The 13,835-nt window shown below is 34.5% G+C and overlaps 2 protein-coding genes across 2 annotated transcripts; one reads left to right on the forward strand and one right to left on the reverse strand.

Moving 5' to 3' along the window:
- Nucleotides 1-2,929: 2,929 nt before the first annotated feature.
- On the reverse strand, nucleotides 2,930-6,527 carry LOC123923654 (probable folate-biopterin transporter 8, chloroplastic). Its single transcript, XM_045976351.1, has 2 exons — nucleotides 5,541-6,527; nucleotides 2,930-4,696 (listed from the first exon to the last, which is right to left on the reverse strand). The coding sequence occupies exons 1-2, from the start codon at nucleotides 6,064-6,066 to the stop codon at nucleotides 3,543-3,545; spliced, it is 1,680 nt and encodes a 559-aa protein (XP_045832307.1). The 5' UTR covers nucleotides 6,067-6,527; the 3' UTR covers nucleotides 2,930-3,542.
- Nucleotides 6,528-10,072: 3,545 nt separating this feature from the next.
- On the forward strand, nucleotides 10,073-13,130 carry LOC123924183 (pentatricopeptide repeat-containing protein At2g13420, mitochondrial-like). The gene is made up of 2 exons (XM_045976979.1): nucleotides 10,073-11,804; nucleotides 12,259-13,130. The coding sequence occupies exon 1, from the start codon at nucleotides 10,248-10,250 to the stop codon at nucleotides 11,778-11,780; it is 1,533 nt and encodes a 510-aa protein (XP_045832935.1). The 5' UTR covers nucleotides 10,073-10,247; the 3' UTR covers nucleotides 11,781-11,804; nucleotides 12,259-13,130.
- The last annotated feature ends 705 nt before the right edge of the window (nucleotides 13,131-13,835 follow it).

Here is a 13,835-nt window from a genome sequence, read left to right on the forward strand (position 1 = left end):
ACTTCAAAAGAAACTCAACTCCTAATGAGTATCAAACTACCCAACTCAACAAAGCTCAATGGTCTAAAATGGCTTTGAAAGGGTTCTCTACTCTACCTCACACAAACTCATTCATGTTTCTTCCCCAATTTTAATCTCCAAATCAACTTCCCTAATGGACTCTTGTTGGCTAAAAATTAGTAATTGACCTAGATACTTCGATTTCAAGGAAAAAATTTAAGCAAAAAGATTGTTTACAAATTATTGGAATACTTACTTGGTAAATCCTTAAATAGCTCTTCATAAACAGCTTTTCCCAAAGCACATGAAAAAAATTCAGATCAATAAAATGTTGACATAAACCCAAATATTCAAATCTAGATTTGTTTCACTACCAAGGCAGGATGAATAATGCACCTTTCTACATACGTTGATATGATGTGGACGACCACATCAACGTTTAATGTTAACGTTTGAATTTGACGGTGGGACTCATATGATAGACATGAAATTGATTGACGTTTCGATAAATTTAAGTACGAATTGATTGATGGTCACAAATTCAAGGACGAATTAGGTATATTCACTTTCAAAATAAAAAATCCTTTACAAATTTAATTCCCTTCACTAGTGCAGAAAGGGGTTTTAACTACTGGCAAAATTGACTTTCCACGTCGGTTGGTGACCCGTCGTAAACACCGTCGTCGTTGTAAGTCTGGAGATTCCAAAAGTCTTTTTTCTAGTAGTGCTTGAGCAGTGCCACGCATTCCCTCCAAATTTTTTACACTGTTCCAGCATGATAGATAATGCACTTATTACATTACTCCTTCAAAGCAATGTTTGTTCCTCTCTTGCCATGTTTCATTACAAACAAAAATACCAATTGCACCGTCTCTTTGTCTTGATGAAAATAATGTAATTGCGAAAGCCACCACGAAAAAATCGTATCAAAAATATTTGTTACTATTTTTTTATGTTTTCACAGATTGAACAAAAATCATTGAAACGACCACAATAAAACGTCATCATACGACCGCATTGAAACTCCGTTGCAGTTGAAATTGCAAAATATTTAACATATATCGGCCGCTATTTAAAACCTTGCCTACAGTCTCAATATATATATGAAAAACATAAATAATAAAAGTTGCTAATTCTAACACTATGATGGATAATTTGAATTTGATCATTTTGGAATCTGCTTCGAGTGAGCTGTAACAAATTTTCTTTGATGATATTTCTGGAGCTTGCATGCCTAGAAATATAAAGTTAATGATGTAGTTTCTTTCTTTCTTGGGCTTTGCCCTCTATTGTACCAAAAAAAAAAGTTCTAACTCCGAAACAAAGCACACTGTCTTGATCATATTTTTTCTCTTGCTTCAACCTTGCTGCTATTTTATCATATATAGGCTCTGTTTGGCAAAAATAGTTTTTGGCTGATAAGCTAGCTGATAGCTGATAGTTGATGACTGATGGCTGATGACTGGTGGTTGATGGCTGATAGCTTCTAGCTTCTAGCTGATTGAAGTGTTTGGTAAAATTAGCGGTTCAACTAACTGATAAATGTAAAATGACATAAAAGAACATTTTCAATTCAATTTTTTTTATCAAATTAATACTATTTAAGATATTTAGAATTTAATATTTTAAGTTTATTTTATTTTTTTGGTACAATATTTTAAGTTTATTAATTCAATAAATATATCTTTCAAATATTATTATTAAACTAATTTTTATATGCTGAATTTTTTTAAAAAATATTATTTTCATTTCAGTTGCAGTTGAAACATAAAATCATTTCAGTTGCAGTTGAAACATAAAAATCTCTCTGTCAAAACATAAATATTAGATTTTATAAGGTTCACATCTTTTTCCCCAATTTTTGCTATGTATACACTCGCATCCTACATTGCGAGGAGGTAGAATTGGAAGGCCGGGAGCGTGTGAAATACTTAGGGGGCGCGGAAAGAAAAACTCTTTTTCTGATTTTTCATTTCAAATTGGGCTTTACACCATGTAATGGCCCAAACACAATATTTCCAGATTTAAAAATATTCGAGAGCTATTTTTAACCCCCATTCATTTTTTAAAACCTGCACTCCTCAAAATTTACCTATTTGAACGAAGAGAACACCATTTTTGATACATCTGATTATCTGAACGAGTAAATTTAAATAGAAATGGTTTTTAAGAATCATGAGGTGGACAAATAAGCCTACACCAAAATAATTTCATAAGTTGTTGATCCTACACCAATTCTTATTAGACCCATCATGAACCATCTCTTTGATTTTTAAAGGGTTTTCCCTTCCTCCCCATGGTTCTCTTATCACCTCAAGCATTTTTGCCCCCGAGAATAAAGTTCGGAACATAAATTTCGAACTAAAAAACCATATTTTAGTGTTTTAATGAGAGAAACATGATTTTTTAGTTCGGAATCTACATTCTGAACTTTATTCCTAGGAGTTTTAACTCGCATAATTGTTTTCCCTTTCATTTTAATTTTTCATAAATATTTATATACGGCCATATTAATTTCAGAGGGATAAAAGATTACGAGAGGAAGAGAAACATTCTAAACTAAGGCCATGTTAAATTTCTTTTGTGGACAAAAGTACAATATTTCAATTTGGACTCGCACTTAATCTTACAAAATTGACTTTAAGTGAATCACTTTACAAAATGATTTGATCACTTATTGCTTTTGAAAGCTCAAATTTACGTGTTCTCAAAATGAACATTTTTTAGTTTAAAATAAAATTAAGTTAATCCAACTCCATTGTAACTTAGCATTGTTGTTTGTTATGTGTTAAGCAGCTCCACTCTTGCTACACGTATCTGAGTATTTTGATCTAAGGATATTGACCTCAATTTTGTTGAGTTCTGCATCACTTTTTAGCTGTAATAGTATTTTTCATATGCTAAGAGGAAGCTCAAGGTGATGCAAAAATAAGATTTTAATTGACTTATGCTTATTCAATCAAATGGCGCGAATAAACTCAAAATCATATCAAATGTGAGACGAGTAATCGAGATTAGTTAACCTTTGGTTATTGTTGTTATGGACATGAAAACAAATTGCCAAGGTAAACTATAGTACATATCAATGGAAGCATTGAGAGATAGAATGTTAAAATCCAAATAACTACGAAAATATACAAAAAAGGACCATCCTATTCTCAAAAAAGTCTTGCCGATGAGTGTCATAAAAGCATTGGTTAAGGAAATCATATAAGCGAAAATTTGTCTCGAAAATACAAGTTAAACACTTGTCAATATAATGTACATTGTTTTCCTATACAAGCTTAGTACCTCTTTTGATTTCTTAACCAATGCCCTAAAGACACTTGTTAGCATTCTCTTTCTCGACCACCTTTGACAATTCACAAGGTGTTGGCCTCATGTTAAGAATCCAAAATGGAGCCAAAAAAATCCTTAAGCTTCAAAGGATAAGTCATTCCGTGTGATTTAATGATGAAGTAAGGAATCATTTTTCGAAAGATGTTAAGCACCAATCATCCTTGCATGATCATTAAAACTACAAAGGTAATAATTGATCATTTTTACCGCTGTGATTCCCATTCCCTTTCACGCCTATAAGCATTAATTGAACCAATCACAACTTTTCCAACTCTTCTATTTCTACGCGCTCTTCTGCTCATGCTTTTTCTCTTCTGCTTCTCCGAATCAGGCTGTGACATAGGTACCGAACTAATCCATTTTAAAGGCAATAAAGCTGCGACAAACTGTATGAGGATTCCAACTGTCAAGCCTGAGTAATTACCGGATGTAATGCCGAGCAAAGAGGCCAATCCAACACCAAGAAAGCCGCTAACTATTGACGATAGGATCAAAGCTGATGCAAGGAAAGAGGTGAGAGATCCTTCGCAACCCTTTGGACATAAAGATGCAAACAGAACCGAGAAAGGAAGGAGTTTAAACTGCGCTAGGACTTCCGCCAAACCGGAAAAGCAAGGAGCAAACACCTCATTTGGAATTCCGAATTTAAGATTTATCTGTTGAACCAAAACGAGATCAAGAAGTAGAGACGAAGCATATAGAATCTGCACCGCACCTATCAGGTTTCTCATCGGAAACTTTTTCCAAAATCGGTTATAAAGTACAGTTCCTGAAAAAAGCATCAACTGGCCAATCACTCGAGACCAACCGATGATCATAGGATCAAGATTTAGACACTGTGTCTGATAGCAAAATACGGAGCCTGTAAGCATTGGAACCATGGCAATTGATCCAACAATCCATAAAAGGGGGCGAGAAATACTTTTGTCACTGATAGCTGTGAAAAGATCCGAAGCTTGTTTTCGGATATTTTCTGAGATGGATTTTGTTGCAAGATTTTCGCTTGATGGTTGTGGTATGCCTAAAGAATCCTCTCTTGTTGAGAAAGAAATCGCTAGTTGAAGAGATAGTAAAGATGAGAATATAATGAACATGATTCTTGGAGGCAGTTTCAGTAGAAAATAACCACCGATCATGTTGCCTAAGATTCCACCTGCGGCTAATGCCATGAACGCATATGATTGTAGGCCGCCAATTTTTTGTTTCTTTCCGTACTCGGCAACAAGAGCATCCTTTGCTACTTCAGTAATGGATGCTCCCAAGTTACTGAGAAGCACGGCTGCAACTAAGATGGTAAGCACTTCACGTGCAGCAGGGACAAATGCTAGATAGTTCCAAGCAAAGATCTGCAAAAGAACTGAAGATCAAAGCAAATGATCAGTTTCATTTTTCGAGATAAAAGAAGAAATTTATTCAGAACAGAAAATAGTCCTTGTCTCCTATGCTGTTGTAATTTTATAATCCACAGTATTATTTATATTCAAACAAGGTGAATTGTATTCGTAAAGAAATTGATCTAGTACTTGTTTGTGTTGAGCTTGCAAATACAAAGAGAAGCCAATTGAACATAAGACATGTTAACATGGAAAGAGTTATCTAGCTTAATACTATGAGGGAAAGGACAACCTAAACACAAACACAAAATAACATAATCAAAAACTTAAAATCAGATCAGACTGATCCAAACAAAAGGAATTGCAGGTCGGAAGTAGGTTCTTCTAAGTTGCGGTTAACAACTGTAATCGCGGATACAATATTATAAAGGTTTTAAAGGTCAATGCAATGACATAGCAACTGAAATTACAGCCGCATTTTCCCGCAATAGCAAGATTAGCAGCGTAACTTCAACTTAGAACCATTTGAACCACTACAGCCGCATTTGCTGCAATATCAAGGTTTGCAGGCAATTTCAAACCAATATCTACATATCCTACTATGTCTGACACGACACCAACACATGTGGTTACCAATTACATTCAACAACTTTCCGTGTCATGTCCGGTGTCTGTACTTTATAAGTTCTATCCACCAATAAAAATATAGGATAATTACATACGAATGACAGGCAAACGGGCAACTAGCTGCACCGCTAACCCTATCTTAATGATGCTAAACTAATAGTGCTATTACTACCTTTTGAGTATTTGACACATTTACATAAAAACCAAAAGATACAAATAATTTAATCAATAAGTTTATACCTCCAATGACAATGTAAGGGATTCTATGAGCACCACCAATATAGATAACATCAGAAAGGATTCCATGAAGTGGTTTAGCCACCATAGGAAGATTAGCAGAATACTGAACAAGTTGCAATATTGAAGGATCCAAATTGAGATTACTAGCCATATGAAAATTAAGAGCAAGCCAAGGAAAACATCTAAACCCTTGTAACCAATAACCAAATCCACACAATATAAGCATTTGTTTACTTCCAATTTGAGAAACATTTGTTGAAGAATTTGTACCCTTAATCTTCTTCTCCTCTTTCTCATACAAAACACCCTTTTCCTCTTCCTTCTTCTTCTTGGTCTCTCTTACAACAAATCTTTGATGTGTGTCAACCATGAATGTAGTTTCTTGTTTTTCAATGAAGTTTCTAGAATTGTTGTGATGTTGAGAACATTTTATTATGGATGATTTCAAATGTTTGTGTAAACTTGGTTTGTTCATAAACATAAATTGGTTAGTTTGTGATGAAGATGAAATTGCAAGGTGAATCATGGTTTCAATACAAGAGATTTTTCAATGATGATAATAGAAAAAAATAAAGAAAATTGAAAATCTTGAATGAAGAAAAGAATAGGTCAAAATTTTGTGTTTACACACTCATTGTTTGGTGAAATGAACAATGAATGAATGAAGAAAGAATGAAAGAATGAGAATAATAATGTAAAGTATGAAGAGAGGGATCTAGAAGAGTGTATTTTAAGAAATTGAGGGGTATTTTAGCAATATATATAAAGAGAGTTCTTCGAGGTTCTGGCGAGTGACATTGGTGGTACTGAAACTGAAAGTGAAACTTTTGTGTTTGTTGTTTTGTTCTTTGTTTGTTTCTGGTGGTTAAAATGAACGGACGTGGTTGAAACGCGCCAAGAGTGCGGTTTTGGAAGTTATTGGGATATGTTCATGTTATATGGACCGTGGATTTGGTTTTAATTAGAGTCTTAGATCTTTTCCATTTTTTATAGATATTTTAAAAGGTTTTTGGCTTTGTCAAAGGATCAAACTAATGTCGATACAGTGTTATACAACTATACTAATATACAAGTGTTGTAAATTTGACCTTGAGTCTCTTAATCACTTGGTCTTGAATTCGATTTCTGATCGATGCGTATAAATATATGTATAAATATAAAAAACAACTTAATAGTTTAATAAAGTTGAAAATTTGCAAACAATGAATTAGTGCGTAGCTAGTCAATAACGTGATGACACATGTCTTCTTCCACCATAATTATTGTTAATTTTTTAAACATAATGCTTATGTGGCGTACCATAGAAGAAGAAATGAGTTGGTGGAGGAAGAGAGATAGAGAAAGATTTAGTGTGAAAATGTGCACAATAATTATGGTGAAAGAAGACACATGTCATCACGTTATTGGCTAGCTACCCACATAAGTTTTCCGTTAAAAAAAATTAATGGCAAGGACCAATTTTGATAACGTAAAAAAATGTAGGATTTTTTTCACCATAAAAAAAAACTGAAATATAAGGACTAAAAACATATTTAACCCATAATAATAAAATCAGAAACTTATTTAAGAAAATGTCCTAATCAATACGAGACGAGTAGATTTTGATTTTGTGATTTGATTTCGTGGAACTACAAACGTTGGAAGGTTGGTCATTTGTTGTGTAGGATGATGGGGGAAATATGGAACGTCATTTGCGACCGTAGAATTAGTATTTGATGTGGAATTTGCGGCAGCGGACAAACAAACACGTGTATAGGCTCATGGCTATCACAGACTTTCTTTGTTCTTCTTTTTCGTTTTCTAGTGTCCATTCATTCAAATTTCAAACGTACAAATGAAACATGCCGACGTGATTTTATTTTGTTTTTTTCTTTGCTAAATTATTATTGGTCGACGTGATTAAAATTGAGAGATTATGGTAAAGATTTAATACAGTAATTTTTAAGTAAATATGCTTCTTAGTAAGTAAATATGCTTCATGTACCAAAAAAAAAAAAAAAAAGTAAATATGCTTCTGTTTGTTAAGAAAATTGGTTAAAATATTTGTGAACATTGTCATTTGATATGTTGAAGTGTGAAAATACAACCCCCTAATACCGACTCTTTCACATGTTGTAAATTTTGCCACTTAACCAGCAAAAAATAATAAGAAAGCAGTATACTCCATCCGTCCCAAAATATAAGTCAAAATATTTTGGAGCGGAGAGAGTATTAACAATAAATAAATAAATAAATATAGAAGCTTATTATATTAAATGAGACTTGGTGAATATGAGTCAAATTTTCATTCCAATGAACAGCAATAGTATATCCATGTTTGACATGAGAATATCCAATTGAAACTAGCTTTTGGAAATGCTGCCATACTACTTGTTGTCTTAGAAAAATGCTAAATGTCACACCACTTATATTATCACAAATAGATTGTTGATTGCCTACTCTACTTATCGCCCTTTCCCATATGTTTTGAGCCAGATTATGAAGTGGATGATCACTTTGCCATTTTTTATTTCCTTGTTAGTAGATGAAGTAATAAGCAGTACAAAAAAATATGATTGTGGAGTTTCAAGTTCAATTCTGTGTGTTACTTTTTAAAATTATTATATTATTATATGTATGAAATTATTACCGTTGTTTAAATGATTAATCTACGTCGAAGAATTTGTGGACACACAAGTGAATTTGTAGGTATTGACTCAATATAATTAATTTTTTTCATAAGAGTCGTAGATTGAACCCCTCATCACTTGTTTAAGGGGTCTATGACCCTTACATTTTGAATAATTTCATTGTTGGTATTGTTTTGGAATGGGCTAAGGCTAATTTTTGTGTTGGATTCGAGTCACCCTCGATCAATCACTAGCATCATAGGGGGAGACTATAAAATACACACACCTAGAGACACACTGAAGTAGGTCTGAAAACTTCATTATGACTGATGGGTAAAGGAACCTAGATAATCTCCCTACACCTGTCTACAAAGACAATTGTCTAGATGAAGGTTCCAGGACCTAAAAACCCTAATTGCTCAAGACTCAAGTAGACACTATTATAACCCTAAACCTCAAACTAGGCATGGCAATGGGGCGGATCGGGGACGGTTTTTACCTTCCCCGTTCCCCATACTCGAATCATTGATAAATACCCGTTCCCCGCCCATTACCCAACGGGGATGAAAAATTGAACCCAAACCCCGTCCCAAATGGGTTCGGGTATACCCAAATGGGTTCGGGTATCCCCGAACCTTGCCCTGCTGAACCTTACCCGAACCCAAAATTTGCCCGAACGCTGACATACATACAATATAAAAATTTTCAAATAATAAAGTACAAACCAAAATTTCAATGTATTAAACATACAAATGAAATGATATTCCAAAATATAAAACCAAAATTATCAAAACCATAAAGAGAATTAGTTGGAAGTGGCAAGTGGCAAAGACGTGAAGTGGGAATTGGGAAGCGAGAAGATAAGTTATATGATCTGTGATATTATAAATAAATAGGGGTAATATAGTAATTTTATATAAACGGGCGGGTTCGGGGTGGGTACCAATATCCCCGTTACACACCCCATCCCCATGTTTTGAAATCGGGGAAAACCCAAACCCGAACCCAAACCCAAACCCAGTCAAATCGATTTTTCCCCGTCAAACTCGGGGTGGGTTCGGGCGGGTACCCGCGGGTACGGGTTCTATTGCCATGCCTACCTCAAACCAAAACACTTATTTGATTAGTTGGAGTATTTGCAAGTACATTGTCACCTTTAGGAATAGTTGTTCGGTGGTTCACCATCAACGACCATTTTTCATACTTTCAAGACAAAGATTTTATGCTCGAAAGAATCAATTATATGATATTACTCCCCCGTTCCAAATTGAGTGACACAGTTGACTATATTGTATTTGTACCTATGAAGCTCCAATACGTGACACGATACTGATACGTGAAAATTTTCAAAATTCCCGATATGATATGGCTGCGATACATTATTTGAAAATTAAATTTAAAATTAAATATACAAATATAAACATAACTAAAATTGACAATGATAATAAATTAACATTCAAATTACTTAAACTGAACAAACAAGTGACAATTACATATCTTAAGTTAACTAAGCACTAAAAAAGAACATAACTAATACCATCCAAAAAAAACATCTTCGGTAATTCGGTACCACCCAAAAAAGACGTAGTTGACAATCCATAAAGAAAATCATATTCTAACATTCACTATTTAAGAAGAAACACATATTGTATCAGTCTCATCTCCTCCATTTCTACTATCAAAGAACATTAATTGTCCGATACTTCTTTGATACTCATATCAGAGAAATATCCGACACGTATCAATAATTTTTTTATTTAAAAAATAATATTAATTGTCCGATGTTTTGCGATACGAATATCGAGACGTATCAGACGAATATCAATATCGGTATCGGACACGATACTTCGCCATTTTTAAAGTATCGAAACTTGATAGTATTGTACTATTCACACAAAGCTCTTAAGAATAATTTATGGTGAATGTCACAAAGCTCAAAAGATTAATCTTTCACTTGAGATATGTGATTTAAATAATTTATCGGACCCTAAGGATTTGTTTTATCAACCAAACATACCCTAAAGATTTATGTCCACAGTCCCACTCCCATTCATCATCGTTTAACTTCACCATTTCCTTCTTCCTCATTGCTATTGCTATGGCGTTTCTTCTCAAACCCTCACAACGCAATCACCATCCCCAAACCACCCTCCTCTTCCGCCTCTTCACCTCAATAACCACCTCACCACCGCCACCAACCCAAAACGACGCCGAATTAATCTCCAAAATCCTCCTCACACATCACAATCCTTACCACTCCTCAGAATCCTCACTCCAACTCAACGGCATAACCCTAACCCCCAATCTCTTAACCCAAACCCTAACTCTCCTCAAACACAACTCCAAAATCGCACTCTCCCTTCACAATTTCTCCAAATCTCTCCCAAATCCACCTCTCTCACATTCCTCTTACAATCTCCTCATCGACATTGTTTCCAAAGTTCATCAATTTGACCTAGCTTCACAATTAATCGTTGAAATGGACCAAAATAATCTCCCTCCAACACCAACCACATTTTTCATTCTCATTAAACGATTAATTTCGGCTAACTTAACCCGACAAGCGATTCGCGCTTTCGAAGATATCGAACCGTTTACAAACACTAAATTAACCTCAGAACACTTTACTTTCTTGCTTGATACGTTATGTAAGTATGGTTATGTTAAACTTGCTTGTGAATTGTTTAACAAAAATTATAATAGATTTGTTCCTGATGTGAAAATGTATACTGTTTTGATATATGGGTGGTGTAAGATTAGTAGATTTAAGACGGCGTTGTCATTTTTGAATGAGATGAAGGTGAAAGGGATTGAACCTAATGTTGTTACTTATAATGTTATATTGAATGGGATGTGTAGAAAGGCTAGTTTGCATCCGGAGGATAGGTTTGAGAGGACGGTAAGGGATGCGGAGAAGGTGTTTGATGAAATGCGCGACTGTGGGATTGAACCGGATGTGACTAGTTTTTCGATTGTTCTCCATGTTTATAGTAGGGGACATAAGCCGCAGTTGGTTTTGGATAAACTTGGTTTGATGAAGGAGAAAGGGATTTGTCCCAATGTGGTTACTTATACTTCGGTGATTAAGTGTCTTTGTTCGTGTGGGAGGATTGAAGAAGCTGAGGATTTGCTTGATGAGATGGTGAGTAGTGGTGTGAGTCCTTGTGCTGCGACATATAATTGTTTTTTTAAGGAGTATAGAGGGAGGAAGGATGCAGATAAGGCTTTGAAGTTTTTTAAGAAGATGAAGGAAGATGGGTTGTGCCAGCCGACGACGCATACATATGGAGTTTTAATTGCCATGTTCTTGAAGGCGGATATGATTGGAGTTGTTAAAGAGATATGGAATGATATGATGGAGAGTGGGGTTGGACCGGATTTGGATTCGTATACGGTTTTGATACATGGGTTGTGTGAGAGGAAGAAGTGGAGGGAAGCTTGCCAATATTTTGTTGAGATGATAGAGAAAGGGTTTCTTCCTCAGAAAGTTACCTTTGAGACACTTTATAGGGGTCTCATTCAGTCTGATATGTTGAGGACTTGGAGGAGATTGAAGAAGAGGCTTGATCAAGAGTCCATAACTTTTGGTTCAGAGTTTCAAAATTATCATTTGAAGCCATATAGGAGATGAGCTACTATTGTTTCTCACGAGGAGGTACTTTTGAGTTATGAGACTTTCTTGTTGTCTTAAGTTAATTATATACTCGGTGTTTATTATTATTATTTTTTTTGTATTAGTAGCTTCTTTGGCCTAGATGAATGGGTTATTTAGGTTAGTTTTCTTTAGAGATGCAAATTATCTCTAACTTTATATCCCTAAAAGCTGTGAAATGTTTTGTCAAAAAAAATGTTTTTTTTTTTATTTTTACTATAAAAGCTGTGAAATGTTGAATGTCAACGATTTAGCAATAAGTTGCAGTGTTTAATTATTGAGTGTTATTCTATTTGGGAAAAGTAAGCAATGAAAAGAAGTAGGAAAATAGCTAAAAAGTACAAAAGAAAAAAAGATGACAATTAAGAATGGAGAAGAGATTAGACTGTAAACGAATATAGTATAAATTGAGAGTGAGTTCTTGCTTTGCTAACACTTCACCTAATGCTGCTGCTAGGTAAAGGTTGAGTCAGAGAAGAAGAAAGAGAACAAGAAAGCATAGTGGGATGGTTCTCTGTCTGAGGTGTTTTAATGGTTATTGAGAACGTTCTGATACTGAACAGGCCGGGATCCTCACATAGACACATACTACAAGAATAAATGGAGTTGCATTGTAAGCGAGGCACAAACTTGTCATCCAAATAACTTATGCACCTTCTCAATAACTTACAAACTCTTCCTTTTATAGAAAGAGTTATAGATATTGACAATAGTTGATTATACAAAGATTCGTGGCAAATTTTTAGTTGCATGGGTTTCAAGATACATCAATATTATGTCTAGTCTGTTAGTCAAAAGATTGAAAAGTTATGCTTGTAGAATATTAATGTGCCTTGAGATCCAAAGAAAGTCTTGCAGGTTGTCACAATATTGTGTTATGAAGTATGTATAACTCTTCCTTTGAGTGTGATCCATGGTACCTTGGATGGTGTACCTTAAAGAAGATTGAGGTTAGGGATCGTGAGAGGCACAATTTAAGAAAATAGGAGGTGTCATTTGGAATGAGAAAGTATTGGAAATTTCTTGAAGTGGGCACAAAGAATGATGTTTGAGGAGACGAAGCATCTAATGAAAAAGAGGCATTCTAAAATAAGGAAATCCGAGCATCTGACTAGTCGCATGAAGGCTAAGCATTGAAAGCCCCCTTGCATATGGAAGGCTATGACAACAGAACATACCTGAAGGATGTTGGATATTGAATTAATTATCCATGAATGTAGTAATACTCTTTTGAATTAAGTTTCATGATTGATTCTGAATGTTTATCCATTCTTGGCCCTATGATGTCTATCTTCAATAGGTTTACTTAAATGTTTTAAACTTGTGTCATATTTGTTTCGTGTCCATTTTGTAGTCCTTTATATCCTTTACATATCTATGATGCATATGGTAGAGGAGGTATTCTTCCATAGGCACAATTAACTTTAGAAATATTCACATTATATCTGGCCTGATAATACCTAATATGATATGCCACTAGTCCTCCTGTAGGACTATAGCAGCTGGTAAAGTTTATAGCACCATTTCTGGAACTTATCTAGACCAGTTTTATCAAGGTTTTATGAAACTCAATATAAAGAGATGGTTAAAGCATTGATCACTTTAAGCCAAGTGCTCAACACATCAGAAGGTTCTTTGATTACCATGAATGAGTGCCTTAATGTGTTGTAAAAAATACATATGAAAAAAATGATCCTCTAATGTTATTTTCTCTCATTTTCACTCATGTTTCAAATCTTAACACTTTACCAAATTCTCCTCTTTTTTCTTTCTTTAAAATTCCAAAATCCTTCCCTTTTTATCTTTTTATTTTTAATAAAGGGCCTATATCCCCCTACATTATTTCCTCCAACATGAGAAAATCGGATCCTTGGCGACTAAATCAAAGATATTTCATAACACTGCCTATAGGTTTAACCCATAAATATTTTTTTTTCTCCTATAGGTTTCCTCTAGTGAATAATTCTATTTGAGACATTGTCAGACACTAAATATGCACATCTCACCTTTTGCATTTTTTTTATATTAGTATTT

The sequence above is a fragment of the Trifolium pratense genome, linkage group LG4, assembly GCF_020283565.1.
Source record: "Trifolium pratense cultivar HEN17-A07 linkage group LG4, ARS_RC_1.1, whole genome shotgun sequence".
NCBI lineage: Eukaryota > Viridiplantae > Streptophyta > Magnoliopsida > Fabales > Fabaceae > Trifolium > Trifolium pratense.